We start from the raw sequence: 23,001 nt of genomic DNA, 5'->3' as shown, positions 1-23,001 counted from the left end.
GTCGTCCGTCCTCGGCTGCTGTGTTCGTTTGGACAGAAAGAGGAAGAGGAGAAGAATTAGAGAAGTCGGAGGAGGAATGACTGAAACAGGAAGTGATGTCAGAGCACAATCACAGATTCCTGGAAATCCCTGTCAGCTGAAGTGAAACCAAACGAACAAAAGAAGAAAGTTGTTGGCAGAAAACGTCCTCACAGACACATGAAACACACACAGCTTCACTTCCTGTAAACTTCATCTTTATTACAAAATAATCTGCTCATAATTACACAACTCTTTCTTTTTTACAGAAGCTGAAACAAGAACTCAAAAACAACGATGAACATAATATAGTGCAAATTCATCTCTTTAAAAAACACGACTCTGAGGCTCCTGAATGCACCACGAGCTCCAACACAAACCCCTAAATCAGTTTTTCAGTTTATCAAATCAAACCTCCAAATCTCAGCTGAAACTCGCTTCTTAACTTAACTTCTCTGTTTTGGTTTCTAGGTTTTCTCGTCTTTTTTGACTATTTTGAAAACGCTTCCTGTCGATGTGTTCAGGGACACTCTGACGCTCCAGACTCAAATAACAAACCAAGTCCTGAAAGTCCAATCAGTTATCTCTGAGACGAACAAAAGCTGATCAGGCAGCAGAGTTAAAACAGGTCTGATCAGGTCTGTTCTGGTCTGTTCTGGTCTGTTCAGGTCTGTTCAGGTCTGTTCTGGTCTGTTCAGGTCTGTTCTGGTCTGTTCTGGTCTGGTCTGTTCAGGTCTGATCAGGTCTGATCAGGTCTGATCAGGTCTGTTCTGGTCTGTTCTGGTCTGTTCTGGTCTGTTCAGGTCTGTTCTGGTCTGTTCTGGTCTGTTCTGGTCTGTTCTGGTCTGTTCAGGTCTGTTCAGGTCTGTTCAGGTCTGTTCAGGTCTGTTCTGGTCTGTTCTGGTCTGTTCAGGTCTGTTCAGGTCTGTTCAGGTCTGTTCTGGTCTGGTCTGTTCAGGTCTGTTCAGGTCTGTTCTGGTCTGTTCTGGTCTGTTCAGGTCTGTTCAGGTCTGTTCAGGTCTGTTCTGGTCTGTTCTGGTCTGGTCTGTTCAGGTCTGATCAGGTCTGATCAGGTCTGTTCTGGTCTGTTCTGGTCTGTTCAGGTCTGTTCTGGTCTGTTCTGGTCTGTTCTGGTCTGTTCAGGTCTGTTCAGGTCTGTTCAGGTCTGTTCAGGTCTGTTCTGGTCTGGTCTGGTCTGGTCTGTTCAGGTCTGTTCAGGTCTGTTCTGGTCTGTTCTGGTCTGTTCAGGTCTGTTCAGGTCTGTTCAGGTCTGTTCAGGTCTGATCTGGTCTGTTCAGGTCTGATCTGATCCGGTCTTGTTGGTGCTGGTGATTCCTGAGAAGTGATTGGCTGGAGCTCCTGACCCGTCACACAGCAGCAGAGATTTCTGCAGAGAGAAAGAAAAAATCTGATCAACAGTTAATTGATCAAACTGATAAAAGTAAAAGTGTAAATATGTGTTAATATATATATATATATATGTCTGTCTGTGAGCTTCAGCTTCACTGTATAATATAATATATGATGATATAAGTAATTATGTCCAATATATAATACAACATGTTCATTGATTAACTGTTGGCTGTGGGTCACACAGAGTGCTTCGTTCATTTAAAGGTCAGATTTTGGACTTTGTTTAGTTACAAAAACAAAACTAACTCACCTCTGCTCTCCTCTTTTTTCCTCTTTCTTTGATTCTTTTCAGCCCCTCCTCCTCTTCCTCCTCTTCCTCCTCCTCCTCCTCCTCCTCCGTCTCTTCCTCCTCCACCTCCTCGTTGGCTGGACGGGTAACAGTCTTCTCTGGGATTGGCTGCACGGTGGCGAGGAGGGCTGGGACAGTGAAGCAGGACAGGAAGCGGGCCTTCAGCAGCTGGTAGGCGGGGTTTTCTGCAAAACGCTCCGTCACCAGCTGACGTACCGTCACCACAAGCTCCGCCTCCTCCTCTGGTGGGGGGTCGGCGCTGACAGCGGGAGCTGCAGGGAGACGGAACGTGTGTTTCAGGTGTGTTTCAGGTGTGTCACAGGTGTGTCACAGGTGTGTGTCAAGTGTGTGTCAAGTGTGTTTCAGGTGTGTTTCAGGTGTGTTTCAGGTGTGTGTCAGGTGTGTGTCAGGTGTGTGTGAGGTGTGTGTGAGGTGTGTTTCAGGTGTGTCTCAGGTGTGTCTCAGGTGTGTGTCAAGTGTGTGTCAAGTGTGTGTCAAGTGTGTTTCAGGTGTATCTAAGGTGTTTCACGTGTGTGTCAGGTGTGTTTCAAGTGTGTTTCAGGTGTGTGTCAGGTGTGTGTCAGGTGTGTCTCAGGTGTGTCTCAGGTGTGTCTCAGGTGTATCTCAGGTGTATCTCAGGTGTATCTCAGGTGTGTGTGAGGTGTGTGTACCTGGCTTGTCCCCGGCTGGTCTCGGGTCAGAGGTGGAGTCTGGCAGGTCTGGCGGTGGCGGGCTGCAGGTGTTCCTGGCGTCAGATTCGGTGGGGGGGTGTCGGGGTTCGCCGTAGCGACTCAGCAGCTGCAGGGATGACTTGGTCAGGGACTTCTTGGCCCGCAGCAGCGCACTGAGCGTGCTCAGACTGCTGACGAAAGGAGGCAGGTAGGGCAGAGACACGCCCAGTCCAGGTACCACCACCCCTCCCCTACCGCTCAGCCAATCACGCACCTCCGATCGTGGCTCCAGGAACATGAGGGAGGGGTCGAACTGCAGCGCCTCCCGCCTGAGGGGAGGAGGTGCTGCTGGGTCTGCTCTGACAGTGCCTTTGTAGGGCAGGAAGAGTTTGGGGGGAGGCAGAGGGGGGCAGGAGGGCACGGAGCAGGAGGCGGGGTTTGGTCCTCGGGGGATGGGTTCAAGGAACAAGGCAGGGGGGAGGGGCTTGGAGGGAAACTTGGGCAGGGCAGGAAGAAGATGTGGTGGATTCAGATGAGGGAGGTTTACGGAGACGGACATGGAGGCGGGAGGAGGAGCACCGGCTGGGAGGCGCAGAGGAGGCGCAGCCGGCTGGAGGGTTAAAACATTCCTAGGTGGAGCTGGACGGGGGGTGTTCGGCACCAACGCTACTTGGACCAGTCCACCTGGAGTCATGACCCACATCGACTGACTAGGAAGTAAACACATCCCGGGGAGCTGGGTCACCGACTGCTGCTGGAGGGCGCCGTCCTCCTTACAGGGAGACGCACGGCAGTGCTTCTTATGACGAGGAGAAGAGGAAGCTCTCTTCTTCGCTTCAGCCTGGAAACAAAAAACAAAGTCAGACGGAGAGGAGGAGGAGAGGAGAGATGAGGAAGAGAGGGACTGAAAGATGAGAAGGACACAGACCAACAGGAGGAGGAAACAGACCAATAAAAAGAGGAGATGGACAGATGAGGAGGAGATAGACCAATAGGAGGAGATGTTACCTTGGCTTCGGTAGCTTCCTGCAGAGCTTTGGCTTTCTGACTCAGTTTCCGAACTCTCTTTCTGTTCTGGACCACACCTATAGAAGCTGCGTCCACGCTGTCACCCGTCCCGCAGTGCTGCTCCTCCCCCCTCCCTCGTTTCCTCCCTCTGGGCGGAGCTTTGAGAGGCTGGTCGGGAGCGGAGTCAATAGGAGGAGGTGTTACCTTGGCTTCAGTAGCTTCATGCAGAGCTTTGACTTTCTGACTCGGTTTCTGAACTCTCCTTCCCTTCTGGATCACACCTACGGCAGCTCTGTCCGTGCTGTCTACTGTCCTGCTCTGCTGCTCCTCCCTCCTCCCTCGTTTCTTCCCTTGTTTCCTCCTCCTGGGTGGAGCTTTGAGAGGCTGATTGGGGGCGGAGTCAGGCAGACAAGGGGTGGGGCTTGGTTGGAATGGGGTAGAGTAAGGGTTAATGAAGGTATAGTCATGGTCACAAGGGAAAGGAGCAGGTAGGCTTGATGTGGAGGATGCAGTGTGCTGATTGGTTGGCATGGAGGTGGGTGGGGCTAAACTGAGGTTTTGAGTCGAGGACACCTGAGGACAGGTAGCTGAGTCCACAGAGACAGGCGAGACATTTGGTGTAAGAAGAGGAGGAGCTGTAGATTCTGAAGGAGGTATGGGTGAAGTAGCTTTAGTTTTGGTGGGAGGAAGGGAGGTGACCCCCGCAGGGGGAGCTGGAGGGGGCATGGTCAGGGAGGAGGGAACAGCAAGCTGATTGGCTGCTGTAGAACCAATAGAAACAGGCTGATTGGAGGAAGGGAGCAGGGCTGTTTTGAGGGTTTGAGTAGAAGGTCCAGTCTGTTGGTGGAAAGAGGCAGATGTGGCATTCAGGGGCATCAGGAACAAAGAGACAGGAGAGGCAGCAGGTGATGCAGAGGAGACGACCCCCCCAGGAGGTCTGTGAGGAGCTGGAAGGGGCATGGTCAGGGAGGAGGGAACAGCAAGCTGATTGGCCGTTGTAGAGCCAATAGAAACAGGCTGGTTCGAGGGAGGGAGCAGGGCTGTTTTGAGGGTTTGAGTGGAAGGTCCGGCCTGTTGGCAGAAAGAGACAGATGTGGCCTTCAGGGGCATCGGGACCACAGAAACGGGAGGGTCAGCAGGTGACGGAGAGGAGACGACCCCCCCAGGAGGAGGTCTGTTTGGAGCTGGAGGGGGCGTGGTAAGAGAGGAGGCGGGGACAAGCTGGGTGGCGGCAGCACAAGGTCGCTGAGGTTGAAGGACAGGACGAGGCAGGAGGACGGCGCGAGGAAATGACAAAGGAGACATCTGCGGACGCATGTTAGGAGGCGTCTGAATTAGAAAGCCGGGACGATTCTGTGGAGGCGTACATGGGGAGCGAGGAGGAAGTGGAGATGGCTGCAGCAGTACAAGCTGCTGCTGCGGTCGGACCTTCTGATGCTGCAGCGCCTGCAGCTGCTCCAAGATCAGTTTGTGCTGATGGTCCAAGTCCTGCAGCTCCTTTCTCATGGTCCTCCTCTGCTGCAGCATTCCTGCAACTTTCTTTGGGTTCTTCATCTGGATGGAGGACAGGTTCGGGGACGGAGTCAGCATCACCACCTTGCTCTTCCTCTGCTCTATAATCTCCTTGCAGCCCATGGTGTCCACATTCATGGTCTGCAGGAGGAGCAGGAAGATGGGGGTGGAGGGCAGCCGGACCTTCTCCCCGCGCTCTCTCAGGGCATCGGCTGCTGTTAGTCTGGTTTTCGCCGGGATCAGCAGGTTACCGATCCATGGCGTCACAGCAGCCTGCAGCTCGTAGCCCAGACCCGTGTCCGTCACCCGGCCCAGGCGGTTCTGTTTACCTGTCTGTGACTTCCTGTGGGTGGAGCCAGTGCTCTGGTTTTTTAAGTTGTTCGCCTGGTTGCACAGGTGAGCTCGCAGCTGCTCAGGAGACACCATCATCATGGTGTTGCTGTCGTGACGCTCCTCCCATTGCAACACTCGAGGATTTGGACCAATGATCACGGAGCGTCCGAACCGGCCCAGGATGGTTGACCTGACGGATTCCCCGCAATGGGCGCTTCCAGGGGACTGAAGTGCCACTGGCCGAAAGCTCAGGAAGGTGAAACATTGAGCTTTTTCTGCTGGAATCCACTCCTGCATGGGGGGGAAGGTGTACTGCTCTTCCTCCTTCTCCACCTCTTCGATCCTCTCCACCTCCACTACTTCTTTTTTCATCTTCTTCTTCTTCTTCCTCTTCTCCTTCTCCTCGTCATCACTGTCCATGTACTCCACCGCCATCTCCTCCTCCTCCTCACTGCTCTCCTCCTTTATTTTCATCAGTCGCCTCTTGATGTTCCTCTCGGCATTCGTCGTCTTCTTCTTCGCCCCTTCTTGACTCTTTGATTGGCTTTTAGCTTTGTTTCTTTTCTATTGGTAAAGAGAGAGAGAGTCAGTCGCACAGTCACTTCTGATGTTTCCTGTTTTCATGTGGATGGAGTTGAACGAGGTTTAAGGCCTTTATTTTTGTATTACCACAGCTGGAGGACAGAACATCAGCAAGGATTTCACTGTATGCTGATGATGTCCTGATCTAACTTACTAACTCACTACGAGGAGTTTGGCCCCACCCTCCCACAGAGCAGAGGACAGGTGAGTGTACCTGAGCAGGTGGTGGTGGTGGTCTTGTCAGCTTCCTCCACTCTCTCAGACACTGAGCATCAAATCGGTTTGGAATCTCAGCGGCGATCTTCGCCCAGTGGCCTGAGACACAATTATCATCATTATATGAAAATGTGAGACATTTAGGATGTGTGTTACAAAACAACACATTATGTCATACATGCCATATATTTATACGCAGTATATATCACATACATCATACACCCACATACCCTTCCCCTTATGTCATACATATAATCACACTATACATCCTGTGTACCCCCAACCTTACCCCTTCCGTTCCTGCCCCCCTCCTCCTTTTTTCTGATGTAATTTCACTCATGAAAAGTGAAATTACATCAAAGCTGTACTGTATGTATGGAATACTTAAGTAAAAGTAAAATATTAGTTAAAAAATGAAACAAAACAACACATAATTATTGAACTGGTTATTGTGTGTTACAAATATAAATGATATGTAAAATGCTGATATTAACATGCTAACCCTCCTTAAAATGACACGGACAGAGACTTTAATCATAGATAATTATATGTACATCTTCCCTGTGCTTTACTAACTTCCCTTTGACTCATATTCAATTTTAGTATCTTTTATTGACGGTATATAAAATTATAGATTAAATTTTTTTTTTGCCCTTTTTTGACACTTTAAAGTGCAGAGAGACAGAAACAGGTAGAGAGAAGGGATATGATGGTCAACAAAGGTCTAAAGCAAGATTCAAACTGCAGATGTTGCAGTAATGTGGTATGCATCTTAACCAGTAGGCTCCCAGAGAGCTCCTAAATGCTGGTTTTTTAAGTGTGCAGACGAGGTGTTGCAGTATTTTTTCCAGCCTGCAGTCTTTCTCTCAGGCTGCAAATTACCACCAATTATAGGAGAGAGGAGTAACGTGTAACCTGAGAGGTGAAAACCAGGGCAAAGACAGCCCAACAAGTACTTGTTGCTACTGCTAAAGCTTATTGCTGTAATTTCCCAATAATAGGTGAAAGCAGCTCAGATAAACAAATCAACATTTTTACATTTTTATGAACGATTCTCTTCTTTCATCCTGATTTTTGTAGCTGTTCGGTCAGCGGACGTCAAACTAACATCAGCCTGAGCAGAGACAGTGTAGATATATAACGCTGGGAGAAGCTGCAGAGTATCTGCTGTTTGCTTCAGTGAGAGCAGGAATAAAAGGCAGTTTAAAGGTATGTTGGGTATGTTGGACAATAATGTCAGAGGACTGATCATTCAAAACATGATTTATTATGAACTAGTGCAGTGCCCGTTCAAAACGAGCCTGTTCAGAACAGGCCGACTGCTTGGCCTGCGGCCTTAAGTTTGGATTTGAGTGGCTATGTTTGCCTCAAAGGTTTGTGCTTTGTCTGTAGTGGCGCTTCACAATCGCCACGGACTCGGAGCATATGAGACAAACTGGTTTTCAACTGCCAGTGTAGTTTTCAACTACAGTCATTGTGTATCGGACTTGGAGCGCTTCCAAAATCTCTCAACTTCTGGCACAATTAATTGTGTATATCGATAACTGTGGAATGGATCTAAACACGATTGTACCCATAATCCTCAGTAACAATGCTCTCTGAAAGTGTGTGAGACCCACCGACTCCATGTTTCTCCACCAGCTGCAACAACAGCTCTCGCTCATCCTTGTCAAAGCCTCCTCTCTTTGTTCCCTCCTTCAAACAGTCGTGATACCTGCAAACATACAAAACACACATAATAGCGATCGCCCACTTCTGCTGCTACAGTTGTATACAAAAGTTTGGTCACCCCTTAAAAAAATAACATATTTTGGTGATTTTTTTAATTGAAAAAATGTAAACAGTCTCTCTGGGAAAAAACACAATATTTTCAGCAAACAATAATGGATAGATACATTTTATGTTATAAACTGAACAAAAATAAATAAATAAATAAAAACATCATTGTGGGATTTGCAAAAGTTTGGGCACCTACATAGTCAGTACTTAGTAACACCCCCTCGCATGCATCAGGCTTCTGTAGATGTTCTGTTGCATAGTTCTGATGTTGGATTTTATGACGAGGATGCAGCCTGCCCTGAGAATGTTTCCTTCTACTGACTCTTCCATGAAGGTCTTGTTAGTGCATTGCTGCACCACCACTCTTCAGTCTGTTAAATGTTCCTGCAGGTTTTTTGCAGTCAATTGGGGGGGTTTGTCTCTCCCAGAGTTTTCTTGGTCTTCTCATCTTGACCTCCACAGTTGCCCTAAACTTCCATCTCTTCATACATTTCACACTCTGGAAACTGCAGGCTGACAACACTTTGCTGTCTTCTAGTAGCCTCCCCTGCACTGTGGGCATCGGTAACTTTCATTTTCAGAGTCTTACACAGCTGCTTCGAGGGGCTCACGGTTGCTGAGTGTTCACACAAGCTTTGAACAGTCAGAGGATTTGTAAAGCTTTGAAACTGGAACCAGCTGACATTTCCTAATGACAACTGTTGACGTGCTTCAGGCCTAACGAGCTGATGAAGGTCTGAGACCTTGTAAAAAGAATCTGAGACTTCAGAACTTTTATGGTGCCCAAACTTGTGCACCTGCCACAATGATGTTTTTATTTTTAATTTTTATTTTTCAATTTATGTCATAAAAAGTAACTATGCATTCATGTTTGCCGAAAATATTGTGTTTTTTCCATATCCTTGAGAGGCTGTGTTTATATCTTTTCAGTTAAAAGAAATCACCAACATATGTTATCTGTCTCTGGGAGCCAAACCTTTGCACACAACTGTATGTCAGACTATTTCATTCATATTCTATAAACCTTATCGTCAGGCGGTCCAATCACAAACTGCCATGCGCTGTTTGAACCAGCCTCTTGAAAGATCATATTAGGTGGACTTACAAGTGTGTTGAGGTGAGCAGAGGAAGGAGGAGACAAGGCTCTACATTTTTTTGTGTTGTTAAGACACGATTGTGCGTCATGCCAGTGAGGAGCAAGTTGTCCTCAAGTTTGATTATTCCTCCAGGGATCACGCCGTCTCTCCCCTCGCAAACCTCCAACCCGGTGAGCCCCAACGGAGTATAGTATTAATCCTGACTGACTGACTGACTGACTGACTGATGGTATTATGGGCTGTGAGCGACCTGCTTGCTTGTAAATAGTCTGTAAATATCACTGAACTGCACTAACAGACGTTCTACCATCTAATCAGATCTCACCTGTCTCTGCAGGCGCTGTCAGTGCGTCCAGGAACCTCCAACCTGATCTTCCACCAGTTCTTCTCCCCATGACGAGAGACGGCCCGCAGCAATAGCTGAGAGAAAAAACCACACAGACAGAGCCTGTTAAAACAGGACGACTGGGTCAACTACTTCCTCTACCTCTGTAACTAGTCTTTCTAACTCTGCAACTAGTCCCTCTACCTCTATGACTAGTCCCTCTACCTCTGTAACTAGTCCCTCTACCTCTGTAACTAGGTGCTCTACTTCTGCAACTAGTCCCTCTACCTCTGTAACTAGTCCCTCTACCTCTGTAACTAGTCCCTCTACCTCTGTAACTAGGTGCTCTACTTCTGCAACTAGTCCCTCTACCTCTGCAACTAGTCCCTCTACCTCTGTAACTAGTCCCTCTACCTCTGTAACTAGTCCCTCTACCTCTGTAACTAGTCCCTCTACCTCTGTAACTAGGTGCTCTACTTCTGCAACTAGTCCCTCTACCTCTATGACTAGTCCCTCTACCTCTGTGACTAGTCCCTCTATCTCTGTGACTAGTCCCTCTATCTCTGTGACTAGTCCCTCTACCTCTGTGACTAGTCCCTCTATCTCTGTAACTAGTCCCTCTACCTCTGTAACTAGTCCCTCTACCTCTGCAACTAGTCCCTCTACCTCTGTAACTAGTCCCTCTACCTCTGCAACTAGTCCCTCTACCTCTGTAACTAGTCCCTCTACTTCTGTGACTAGTCCCTCTACCTCTGTAACTAGTCCCTCTACCTCTATGACTAGTCCCTCTACCTCTGTAACTAGTCCCTCTACCTCTGCAACTAGTCCCTCTACCTCTGTAACTAGTCCCTCTACCTCTGCAACTAGTCCCTCTACCTCTGTAACTAGGTGCTCTACTTCTGCAACTAGTCCCTCTACCTCTGCAACTAGTCCCTCTACCTCTGTAACTAGGTGCTCTACTTCTGCAACTAGTCCCTCTACCTCTGTAACTAGTCCCTCTACCTCTGTAACTAGGTGCTCTACTTCTGCAACTAGTCCCTCTACCTCTGCAACTAGTCCCTCTACCTCTGTAACTAGTCCCTCTACCTCTGCAACTAGTCCCTCTACCTCTGTAACTAGTCCCTCTACCTCTGCAACTAGTCCCTCTACCTCTGCAACTAGTCCCTCTACCTCTGTAACTAGGTGCTCTACTTCTGCAACTAGTCCCTCTACCTCTGCAACTAGTCCCTCTACCTCTGTAACTAGGTGCTCTACTTCTGCAACTAGTCCCTCTACCTCTGTAACTAGTCCTATCACAGTATTTGTGCTACATATGTCACTACAGGTGGTGGGTCTGTCCTGTCTAAGCCTACCTGGTCCTCCTCTTTGGTCCATGGTCCTTTCTTCAGGCTCGGGTCCAAAACCTGGTTCCACCTGTAGATCAGCTGGGCAGGGTCACGACCCTCCATGAAGTAACTCACTGACAGACAGGTGGAGAGACAGACAGGTGGAGAGAGACAGACAGGTGGAGAGAGAGACAGGTGGAGAGAGACAGACAGGTGGAGAGACAGACAGGTGGAGAGACAGACAGGTGGAGAGAGACAGACAGGTGGAGAGACAGACAGGTGGAGAGAGACAGACAGGTGGAGAGAGACAGACAGGTGGAGAGACAGACAGGTGAAGAGAGACAGACAGGTGGAGAGAGACAGACAGGTGGAGAGAGACAGACAGGTGGAGAGAGACAGACAGGTGGAGAGACAGACAGGTGAAGAGAGACAGACAGGTGGAGAGAGACAGACAGGTGGAGAGACAGACAGGTGAAGAGAGACAGACAGGTGGAGAGAGACAGACAGGTGGAGAGAGACAGACAGGTGGAGAGAGACAGACAGGTGGAGAGACAGACAGGTGGAGAGAGACAGACAGGTGGAGAGAGACAGACAGGTGGAGAGACAGACAGGTGGAGAGAGACAGACAGGTGGAGAGAGACAGACAGGTGGAGAGAGAGGGGTGTCAGTTGTTCTGTAGCTGCTGAGTAACATCAGTTTGTCAAAGTGTAAAATTCTTAAGTCACTATATTTCTTTAATATTAGTGACACCGACAGTATGATGTCATAGTGTGATGTCATTACTCTGCGTGTAGGGGATGAAGTTTCCGATCCTCATCTTGTCCACCAGCTCTCTGAGCAGATTGTCCTCAAATGCATTCCAACTGCTGCGTCTCAATGAGTCTGAGACGAACCGCTGGAAGGTCTGAAGACACATGAAGGCCGTCCTCCCGGTCTGAGAGACAGACAGGTCAGAGAGACAGACAGGTCAGGGAGACGGACAGGTCAGAGAGACAGACAGGTCAGAGAGACGGACAGGTCAGGGAGACGGACAGGTCAGAGAGACGGACAGGTCAGAGAGACAGACAGGTCAGGGAGACGGACAGGTCAGAGAGACAGACAGGTCAGGGAGACGGACAGGTCAGAGAGACGGACAGGTCAGAGAGACAGACAGGTCAGGGAGACGGACAGGTCAGAGAGACAGACAGGTCAGAGAGACAGACAGGTCAGAGAGTGTTTCCGTTCTCACATTATGGTTCATTATTATTTTCTCTGATTGTTGTTCAGTTGTTCTGTGAGGACAGTTACAGTTGTGTTACAGTTGTGTTACAGTTGTGTTACAGTTGTGTTACAGTTGTGTTAAAGAAAACGTCCACTGACACAACTGGCAGACAGAACCAGGTGTATCAGCTGAGGTGCTGCAACAAGTTCAGCTACGCAAAGTTCCACATGCTGTCACGAGAGCAGCTGAGAGGACATTAACTAGAGGAGAGGAGACGTGTTCTGACGATGGCTGAGGAGCGTTTAATGGTTATATCCTCCATCAGTGTGGGAGCATCATGGACAAAATACTATAAAATACAAATAAAACAAAGTCGGGTCTAAAGGATCCAACACCTCAAACTTCAACCAGCTACACATGATGAAGTGAAGGTAAAATAAACATTACTTTAGTTTCAAGTTACTAAATGAAACATTGAGTTGATAGAGAATTAAACATAAACGTGTCACAATCAAGACGTAGTAGTGAGTTCAGTGCAACATAAACAGCAACAAAGCAGGAAAAGGAGCATTACACCGTTTATACATTTATGCTCCACAATACGACATGTCATCCCTTCAGAGGACCTTTTATATTCTGTTGCTTCCTCCCATCTGTGTTGAGTAAATGACGGTAGTTAGACCTGCCAAGGTCTTCAGTTTTTCCTTATCACACACATTAGTGAAGCCGTTCAACCTGCTGCCGTAGTAACCGCATAGAAATAATTATATGAACCTCAGTTATAAAACGATGAAAAATAGTAAAACGAATATAAAATAGTCACATTCTGCTGCCAGCCTCTCGGAGGCGCAGTTAGCATTTATAAGATGATCTAATTAACATTTCAGTGATTAATAACACCTGCATAACAGATGATATTTATTTCATTTTTACTAAAACTGAAAAAAAAACCAGGGTTTTCTCAGGCTGCATGTAAAATTAGATTAATTATTAATATAGATTATTAGAAACACATTAATGATAATAACACTTCAGTTTATTATTAGTCATATTTTACCCAAAGATCAATAAAGTTCATCTAATAAGAAGCAAATGTTAAAAACAAACTCCAACACAGAAATGTAATAATAAAACCTCTAATAAATCTTTATCTCACCCCCAGCTGCTGGGCGATGCTCTCCCACTGTCTCTCCTCATGTCTCCTGCTGACCTCCTTCAGCTGCTGCACCTCCTCCTGACTCCACCGACTCTTATTCACCGACGGATGTAAGAAGTTCTGCCAGAAACAACGAAGGTCCTCCGCTTCCCTCGTTCCTTCAAACTGAGGAGGAGGAGAGAGGAGGAGAGAGGAGGAGGAGGAGGAGAGAGGAGAGAGGAGGAGGATAGAGGAGAGAGGAGGAGAGAGGAGGAGAGAGGAGGAGAGGAGGAGAGAGGAGGAGGAGGAGGAGAGAGGAGGAGGAGGAGAGAGGAGAGAGGAGGAGGAGGAGGAGGAGAGAGGAGAGAGGAGGAGAGAAGAGGAGGAGGAGGAGGAGGAGGAGGAGGAGAGAGGAGGAGAGAAGAGGAGGAGGAGAAGGAGGAGGAGAGAGGAGGAGGAGGAGGAGAGAGGAGGAGAGGAGAGAGGAGGAGAGAGGAGGAGGAGAGAGGAGAGAGGAGGAGGATAGAGGAGAGGAGAGAGGAGGAGAGAGGAGGAGGAGAGAGGAGAGAGGAGGAGAGAGGAGGAGGAGGAGAGAGGAGAGGAGAGAGGAGGAGAGAGGAGGAGGAGAGAGGAGAGAGGAGGAGAGAGGAGGAGGAGGAGGAGAGAGGAGGAGGAGGAGGAGAGAGGAGGAGGAGGAGAGAGGAGAGAGGAGGAGGAGGAGGAGGAGAGAGGAGAGAGGAGGAGAGAAGAGGAGGAGGAGGAGGAGGAGGAGGAGGAGGAGAGAGGAGGAGAGAAGAGGAGGAGGAGAAGGAGGAGGAGAGAGGAGGAGGAGGAGGAGGAGGAGGAGAGAGGAGAGAGGAGGAGAGAAGAGGAGGAAGAGGAGGAGGAGAGAGGAGGAGAGAGGAGGAGAGAGGAGGAGAGAGGAGGAGGAGGAGGAGGAGGAGGAGAGAGGAGAGAGGAGGAGAGAAGAGGAGGAAGAGGAGGAGGAGAGAAGAGGAGGAGGAGAGAGGAGGAGAGAGGAGGAGAGAGGAGGAGGAGAGAGGAGGAGAGAGGAGGAGAGAGGAGGAGGAGGAGGAGGAGGAGGAGAGAGGAGAGAGGAGGAGAGAAGAGGAGGAAGAGGAGGAGGAGAGAGGAGGAGAGAGGAGGAGAGAGAAGAGGAGGAAGAGGAGGAGGAGAGAAGAGGAGGAGGAGAGAGGAGGAGGAGGAGAGAGGAGGAGAGAGGAGGAGAGAGGAGGAGGAGGAGGAGGAGAGAGGAGGAGGAGGAGGAGAGAGGAGGAGGAGGAGGAGAGAGGAGAAGGAGGAGGAGGAGGAGAGAGGAGGAGAGAAGAGGAGGAGGAGAGAGGAGGAGAGAGGAGGAGGAGGAGGAGGAGAGAGGAGGAGGAGGAGAGAGGAGGAGGAGAGAGGAGGAGAGAGGAGGAGAGAGGAGAAGGAGGAGGAGGAGGAGAGAGGAGGAGAGAAGAGGAGGAGGAGAGAGGAGGAGGAGGAGAGAAGAGGAGGAGAGAGGAGGAGGAGGAGAGAGGAAGAGGAGGAGGAGAGAGGAGGAGAGGAGGAGGAGGAGGAGATCTTGTGATGAACAGTTTAACGTCTCTTCAGTGTTTTTTGGAATCTGAATGATTTATTTCTTACATCAATATTAGAGATTTTCTGCCAGTCATGATCTTCATATCGATCACCGATCAGCTCCTCCTCCTTCTTCCCTCTGACCAATCAGAGACAGTCGTTAACAGAAAACAGTCTCTCGCCCCCAAAAATAGAAACTCCTCACAGAGACAGAGACACACCTGAGCAGGTCGATGTCTCTCTCCAGACTGTCTATCTGCTGCCTCAGCTGCTGCCTGTCTGTCTGCTCTGCCGACGCCAGCTTCTGACTCAGGTAGTCCACCCTGAGAGACAGACAGCTCATTACAACGTTATCACTTCTGACTCAGGTAGTCCACCCTGAGAGACAGACAGCTCATTACAACGTTATCACTTCTAACTCAGGTAGTCCACCCTGAGAGACAGACAGCTCATTACAACGTTATCACTTCTGACTCAGGTAGTCCATCCTGAGAGACAGACAGCTCATTACAACGTTATCACTTCTGACTCAGGTAGTCCACCCTGAGAGACAGACAGCTCATTACAACGTCATCACATGTAGAAGACAAAAAACCAGTAAAAACAGAACTTATTGAAAAAATGAAAAAAGAAATGTAATTAAATCAGTATTTTGAATGTGTTTGATTTCTGTGTCGTCTGTAAACCAGGGTGGGAAACTAACGGGGGCTCGGGATAAAGCTGCCCCTAAACGCCTCTCACGGAGACTATCAGTAGACGCTACAATTAACCGATGTCCCCTAAACGCCTCTCACGGAGACTATCAGTAGACGCTACAATTAACCGATGCTCCCTAAACGCCTCACATGCAAGCTATAGGTAGATGCTATAATTCTGCGCTGGAGTTGATCGGATGGACGGCGGCGCCTGAGACGTCCTGCGCTGCGTCTTGAACGTAGACGCCAAGTTTCATTCACATCCTGCAACAGCTTCACTCTCACTGTCGTACTTCTTCTCACTACGGATGTAATGATGGTTGATGTTGACGAGTTTTTTAATTAAGACCTGTCACACTTCCAGCTGAGTCACAATCAGTTGGAAATGATCTACCTGAACCTTTTACTGCAATACTTTAACTACATCAAGCTCATAATACTTATGTACTTTTACTGCAATACTTTAACTACATCAAACTCATAATACTTATGTACTTTTACTGCAATACTTTAACTACATCAAGCTCATAATACTTATGTACTTTTACTGCAATACTTTAACTACATCAAGCTCATAATACTTATGTACTTTTACTGCAATACTTTAACTACATCAAGCTCATAATACTTATGTACTTTTACTGCAATACTTTAACTACATCAAGCTCATAATACTTATGTACTTTTACTGCAGTAGGATTTTTCATGCAGGACTTTTACTTGTAATGGAGTATTTTTATATTGTTGTATTAGTACTTTTACTGCAATAAAGGATCTGAATACTTCTTCCACCACTGAGTACTGACTACTACTACTACTACTACTACTACTAATAATAATATTGGATCTGACTTGGAGAGTTTGGGCTGGATGAGTCTCCTCAGACTGTCTCTGGTCACTGAGTGGATCAGCAGGTTCTTCTGCCAGCTTTCCCCTGAACAAACAAACCACATAAACAGATAGAAAGTCAGTCTGATGCTTGTTCAACTTCAGCCACTTGTTTGACCTTTCGTTCTTACATCGTTTAACTTTCAGCGTCTTGTCGTCGAAACAGCCCGTCATCCTGCTCGCCTTCTCCTTTGTCTCCTGATTGGCTGGAGGACCCTGGAGACAGACAGACAGACACAGCGGCTCATTGGTCGTTCGGAGGGCGGCAGCAGCTGACAGTAGCTGTCTGTCTGTGGCTGCTTCTCATTATGCTAACGAGATGCGAGGACGGAGGAATTTAATTCATCAAACAGGACGTCCTCGCCGTAGGATACACCTGTGGCTCCTCACTCTAAGCTCCTACAGGAGCCTCGTCTCTCCTCGTCTCCTCCTGGTGCATTTAAAGGATTGGGAGATCCTCCATGATGGCGGATCAGTTTCCAGGTCAGGGGAAGAGAGGACATGAGGAAGCATAAACAAGCCCAATGACAAGCACCATACGTCTTACCAGTCCTGTCAGCTTGTCCTTGAAGTAGGGTTTGAGGAAGCGACCCAGGTACATGCTGATTGGCTGCTGGTAGGAGGTGGGGGCGGGCTGTTCCCTGGAAGACTCTTTGATTGGTCCAGACAACTGAGACAGAAGCTCCTTCTACAGAGAGACACAGTGTGTGACATCATCAGTACTGACCTGCTGTCTGTGGCTGTGTGTCAGTACTGACCTGCTGTCTGTGGTTGTGTGTCAGTAATGACCTGCTGTCTGCGGCTGTGTCAGTACTGACCTGCTGTCTGTGGTTGTGTGTCAGTAATGACCTGCTGTCTGCGGTTGTGTGTCAGTAATGACCTGCTGTCTGTGGCTGTCAGTACTGACCTGCTGTCTGTGGTTGTCAGTACTGATCTGCTGTCTGTGGTTGTGTGTCAGTACTGACCTGCTGTCTGTGGTTGTCAGTACTGATCTGCTGTCTGTGGTTGTGCGTCAGTACTGACCTGCTGTCTGCGGTTGTGTGTCAGTAATGACCTGCTGTCTGTGGCTGTCAGTACTGATCTGCTGTCTGTGGTTGTGCGTCAGTACTGACCTGCTGTCTGTGGTTGTGCGTCAGTACTGACCTGCTGTCTGTGGCTGTCAGTACTGATCTGCTGTCTGTGGTTGTGCGTCAGTACTGACCTGCTGTCTGTGGCTGTCAGTACTGATCTGCTGTCTGTGGTTGTGCGTCAGTACTGACCTGCTGTCTGTGGTTGTGTGTCAGTACTGACCTGCTGTCTGTGGCTGTCAGTACTGATCTGCTGTCTGTGGTTGTGCGTCAGTACTGACCTGCTGTCTGTGGCTGTCAGTACTGATCTGCTGTCTGTGGTTGTGCGTCAGTACTGACCTGCTGTCTGTGGTTGTGTGTCAGTAATGACCTGCTGTCTGTGGCTGTCAGTACTGATCTGCTGTCTGTGGTTGTGCGTCAGTACTGACCTGCTGTCTGTGGTTGTGCGTCAGTACTGACCTGCTGTCTGTGGTTGTGCGTCAGTACTGACCTGCTGTCTGTGGCTGTCAGTACTGATCTGCTGTCTGTGGTTGTGCGTCAGTACTGACCTGCTGTCTGTGGTTGTGTGTCAGTACTGACCTGCTGTCTGTGACTGTGTCAGTACTGACCTGCTGTCTGTGGTTGTGCGTCAGTACTGACCTGCTGTCTGTGGCTGTCAGTACTGATCTGCTGTCTGTGGTTGTGCGTCAGTACTGACCTGCTGTCTGTGGTTGTGTGTCAGTACTGACCTGCTGTCTGTGGTTGTGTGTCAGTATTGACCTGCTGTCTGTGGTTGTGTGTCAGTACTGACCTGCTGTCTGTGACAGCGTCAGTACTGACCTGCTGTCTGTGGTTGTGTGTCAGTACTGACCTGCTGTCTGCAGTTGTGTGTCAGTACTGACCTGCTGTCTGCGGTTGTGTGTCAGTATTGACCTGCTGTCTGTGGTTGTGTCAGTACTGACCTGCTGTCTGTGGTTGTGTGTCAGTACTGACCTGCTGTCTGTGGTTGTGTCAGTACTGACCTGCTGTCTGTGGTTGTGTGTCAGTAGCGTCTCCAGCTGGTTCAGCGTCTCTTGAATGACCTGCTGGTAGACCAGGTTCATCTGTAGACAGGAATCCACTGACAGAGACAGACCCAGATCACTCTGCACACACACACACACACACACACACACACACACACACACACACACACACACACACACACACACACAGTTAGTATAATACTGAGTCTGGTTGAATGTAAACACCATGGAGCTCAGCGGGCGTGCACGTTAACATGCACGGCTGGTAATAAAGTGATCAGACTCTGTTGGTGTCTGTTCCTGTAGGATCCGACGTCGTATACACTCTGGTCACATGCCCGTCATGTAGTGACGTGTTTCCATGGTTACGTAGAGCTAATGACTGTATACATGATCAGATCATCCGTTCAGTGGGTGAGCTGTGACGTTCAGCAGCATCTGATTGGTCAGATGCTGCGTCCGACCCGCCTCCAAGCGGCATGCGGTGACATCTTCCCATCAAACAAGCGTAACTCCATCACTGCTGCAGTACGACCCGACACATTAAGATACACGTGAAGCAACTACCAACGCGACAGTATCAGCTAGTGTGACATCACAGGGTTGTTATGGTGCACGTTAACATGCACACCTGCTGAGTGAGTAAACAGTATCTGACGATGGTACTGACCTCATCACTGCTGCTGACGTCATCATCTGCTGGACACACACACACACACACACACACACACACACACACACACACACACACACACACACACACACACACACACACACACACACACAGGATCAGAAATGAATGAAAACAAAGATCGACTGTTTAAGCGTTCTGATTGGCTCGTACAGATCTGGGGTCTCATTTATAAAACTGTGTATAGGATCAATACTCAGACGTGGATCAGCCTCATATCTGCCCTTTAACAGTTATTATATGAAGTCCTGATGAACACTGATGTTCATGTTGTTCGTGTGCAGAACAGCAGCAGTAACAGAAGATCGTAATAAATCACAGATGTAACTGGTTAAGATTTGAGTTGGATTATATCTTTCAGGGTGATTATGGAATAATTATGGTTAAAACAAGCACAAATAACACTGCTGACTTTAGTGGAAATGTTCGTACTCCTGCTCAGAGTTTATGTACAGGTTCACATTCTGCCGTCAGGTTTGTTTTATAGATCAGAAACTTTACGTGGGACGTGGCGTTCGCCTCTTTCAGGCCCCGTTTTGTGTTATAAACGAGAGCCCAGACGTCAGAGCTGCTGCTGTGATCTGATCTTTATATTTTTATAACATGTCACTAAACAGAAAATGAAGCCTGTGTATAAAGATGGCTGAAGCTTCTCCACCTCCTGCTGCTGCCGTGCAGAGAGAAGCCAAAATGTCTCCTCAGGGGAAGGAGGAAGAGGAGGAAGAGGAGGAAGAGGAGGAGGAGGAGGAAGGCTCAAGAATTGTCAATTAAACACAGCAAAGAGAAGTTGTTGTCATTGGCTCCGTCATTACAAACATTGAAACGCTGCCACCTGCTGGCTGCCTCTGAACACGTTCAGGTAGACAGACAGGTAAACAGAGAGACAGACAGGTAGACAGAGAAACAGGTAGACAGTTAGACAGGTAGACAGACAGGTAGACATACAGACAGAGAGGTAGACAGACAGGTAGACATACAGACAGACAGGTAGACATACAGACAGGTAAACAGGGAGACAGACAGGTAAACAGGGAGACAGACAGGTAGACATACAGACAGGTAAACAGGGAGACAGACAGGTAAACAGGGAGACAGACAGTTAGACAGACAGACAGACAGGTAGACATACAGGTAGACAGTTAGAGAGACAGACAGGTAGACAGAGACAGAGGTAGACATACAGACAGACAGGTAGACTGAGAGACAGACAGGTAAACAGGGAGACAGACAGGTACCTGACACACAGACAGGACTATGTGGTCCCAGGAAGCTCTCCAGGTTCTGGATCTCTGACTGGATCTTGTCTCTCTGAGCCAGCAGACCTGCCGCCGTCTGCAGGAGGGAAAACGTCACTGAGTCACTTCCTGTTCCTGAACGTTTACGGAACAAACTGAAATATTGTTTAGATGAAGCTACCTGCCCCTCCTCTTCCTCACTGCCAGCGTCTGATTGGTCATCTGATCAAAGAGAGGAGATCACTGTTAGAGAGACAGACAGGCAGGTAGATAGACAGACAGGCAGACAGGTAGATAGACAGACAGGTAGACAGACAGACAGACAGGCAGACAGGTAGACAGACAGAGAGACAGGCAGACAGGTAGATAGACAGGTAGACAGGTAGATAGACAGGCAGACAGGTAGATAGACAGACAGGTAGACAGACAGACAGACAGGCAGACAGGTAGATAGACAGAGAGACAGGCAGACAGGTAGATAGACAGACAGACAGGCAGACAGGTAGACAGGCAGACAGACAGGCAGACAGACAGACAGATAGATAGACAGACAGACAGGTAGATAGACAGACAGGTAGATAGACAGACAGGTAGATAGACAGACAGGTAGATAGATAGACAGACAGACAGGTAGACAGACAGACAGACAGGCAGACAGGTAGATAGACAGACAGACAGGCAGACAGGTAGATAGACAGACAGACAGGCAGACAGGTAGATAGACAGACAGACAGGTAGATAGACAGGTAGACAGGTAGATAGACAGACAGACAGGTAGATAGACAGGTAGACAGGTAGATAGACAGACAGACAGGCAGACAGACAGACAGGCAGACAGGTAGATAGACAGACAGACAGGTAGATAGACAGACAGACAGGCAGACAGACAGACAGACAGGCAGACAGGCAGACAGGTAGACAGACAGGTAGATAGACAGGCAGACAGGTAGATAGACAGACAGGTAGACAGACAGGTAGATAGACAGGCAGACAGGTAGATAGACAGACAGACAGGCAGACAGACAGGTAGACAGACAGACAGGTAGATAGACAGACAGGTAGACAGGTAGATAGACAGACAGGTAGATAGACAGACAGACAGGTAGATAGACAGGCAGACAGGTAGATAGACAGACAGACAGGTAGATAGACAGACAGACAGACAGACAGGCAGACAGGTAGACAGACAGACAGGTAGGTACCTGTCTCACTGCTCAGCAGCTCCAGTTCACTGTGTGTTGCAGACAGACTCTGTTCCAGCCTCTCCACCTGTCGCTGGATCCTGTCTCTCTCTACTGACAGAGAGACAGACATGTCTGTGAACACACACACACACACAAACACACACACACACACACACACACACACAGACACAGACACAGAGACACACACACACACACACACACAAACACACACACACACACACACACACACACACACACACACACACACAGAGACACACACACACACACACACACACACACAGAGACACACACACACACACAGGATCAGAAATTAATGAAAACACAGACGGAGTGTTTCAGCGTTCTGATTGGCTCGTTCAGATCAGGAGTCTGATGCTCACAGATACTACTGCAGTACTGTAGTACTCTCAACAGTACTGATAGTACTCTCAACAGTACTGATAGTACTCTGAGCAGTACTGATAGTACTCTCAACAGAACTGTTATTACTCTGAGCAGTACTACTACTGTAGTAGTACTCTACAGTAGTATTCTACTGTAGTACTCTGCAGTACTGATACTACACTGAACAGTACTGCAGTAGTACTACTTTGATCAGTACTACAGTAGTACTCTCAGTAATACTCTGAGCAGTACTGTTCAGAGTACTATCAGTACTACAGTAGTACTATGTAGTACTACTCTACTCTGCAGTATTTGAGTCTTTCTGACCTTCAGTCTCGCGGGGGTCTCTGCTCTTCTTCTTCTTCTCTCACGTGTTTTAATACCTGGATTATTTATTTGTGGATAAACTCTTCCGCTCCTCGCGCCGCGGAGCTCCAATCAACGCAGGTCTGTCGTTAACATATTACCCAGCAGGCTGTGCGGCGGGACCGTGTCCCCGTCCCCGAACTCCGACAGGGTTCCGGTACAAACGTTCCGGGTGAACCACAGCCGGGTTTAATAAGGAGTCAGTCTGTAGGACCAGACCGTCTGTAGGCCGTCAGTCTGTAGTCAGTCTGTAGTCAGTCTGTAGGTGCAGCTAATGCTAATGCTAACAAACAAACCAAGCGCCGGTCCGCTCTCTATATTCTTCCCCCTGACCTGTCTTCCGGTCGCTCCGCTGTTTGGTTCCGCTGGTTGAGACTGTAAACATGAATAAACACATTTATGCTCATTTGTGTTTTTATTTATTGTTTTGTTTGTTTTATTATTATAATTTATGTTCGTCTTGTCTTACTGCGCAGACTCCCGCCAGCTTTTACTGACCCTGCTGTTTGTAAATATATTATTTCATAAACATGAATTCTTCCTGTTTGATAACTCCTGACACTATCAGCCTCTCGGATCTTACGGATATTTCATTGGACTAAAACTGGACAGATGTGAAAGCAGCTGGAAACTGATGAAACGTGAAAATATATGAAAGCTGCACTTTGTGTGTGAAACATGAACAGCAGGAGTCAAACAAACATTTATTACTGTCATCAATAAAACATCCGGTTATCAGAAGCAGAACACGAACACGTTTAAACAACAATAAACAGACGTGAACTCGTATAGAATTAGACTTTATTTGCTTTTACATTTTTTAATTCACTCACATCCTGTTTCTGACACCTTGTCTGGCCATTATTTCTATTATTATTATTATCATTGTTGTTGTTATTATTGTTGTTGTTGTTCTGTCAACCAGCCGGTCGAGGCAGATGGCGCCACCCAGAGTCCGGTTCTGCCTGACGTCTCTGTGGTCTCGATGTGAAACTTCTATTA

At 48.2% G+C, this 23,001-nt stretch overlaps 1 protein-coding gene across 3 annotated transcripts; it reads right to left on the bottom strand.

The window, feature by feature from the left end:
* Positions 1-1,249: 1,249 nt before the first annotated feature.
* On the bottom strand, positions 1,250-22,505 carry snapc4 (small nuclear RNA activating complex, polypeptide 4). Of its 3 annotated transcripts, none has more exons than XM_042422126.1 (21): positions 21,961-22,505; positions 21,247-21,360; positions 20,226-20,266; positions 20,045-20,141; positions 18,789-18,817; positions 18,116-18,238; positions 16,595-16,735; positions 16,179-16,263; positions 16,012-16,093; positions 14,686-14,787; positions 14,531-14,603; positions 12,926-13,090; positions 11,352-11,502; positions 10,596-10,702; positions 9,244-9,338; positions 7,662-7,756; positions 6,041-6,141; positions 3,604-5,808; positions 2,392-3,232; positions 1,682-1,992; positions 1,250-1,405 (listed from the first exon to the last, which is right to left on the bottom strand). In XM_042422126.1, exons 2-21 carry the CDS (start codon positions 21,356-21,358, stop codon positions 1,313-1,315), a joined length of 5,049 nt encoding a protein of 1,682 aa, XP_042278060.1. In that variant the 5' UTR covers positions 21,359-21,360; positions 21,961-22,505; the 3' UTR covers positions 1,250-1,312. The 3 variants fall into 3 exon arrangements, with proteins under 3 accessions (XP_042278060.1, XP_042278058.1, XP_042278059.1); XM_042422124.1 differs by having other exon boundaries at positions 3,400-5,808; positions 21,961-22,503; XM_042422125.1 differs by having other exon boundaries at positions 3,400-5,808; positions 18,789-18,814; positions 21,961-22,503.
* Between the last annotated feature and the right edge of the window lie 496 nt (positions 22,506-23,001).

Source organism: Thunnus maccoyii, chromosome 9 (genome assembly GCF_910596095.1).
Source record: "Thunnus maccoyii chromosome 9, fThuMac1.1, whole genome shotgun sequence".
In the NCBI taxonomy this organism is placed as follows: domain Eukaryota; kingdom Metazoa; phylum Chordata; class Actinopteri; order Scombriformes; family Scombridae; genus Thunnus; species Thunnus maccoyii.
The sequence above is the reverse complement of the archived record's forward strand: the minus strand, read 5'-3'. Positions and strand labels throughout refer to the sequence as shown.

Coding starts and splice junctions, on each gene's coding strand:
- snapc4 (XM_042422124.1), bottom strand. CDS start 21,358: ATGTCTGTCTCTCTGTCAGTAGAGAGAGACAGGATCCAGCGACAGGTG. Junction 18,239..18,788: donor ACGTCAGCAGCAGTGATGAG/GTCAGTACCATC, acceptor GTGTGTGTGCAG/AGTGATCTGGGTCTGTCTCT. Junction 13,091..14,530: donor AGAAAATCTCTAATATTGAT/GTAAGAAATAAA, acceptor CCTCCTCCTCAG/TTTGAAGGAACGAGGGAAGC.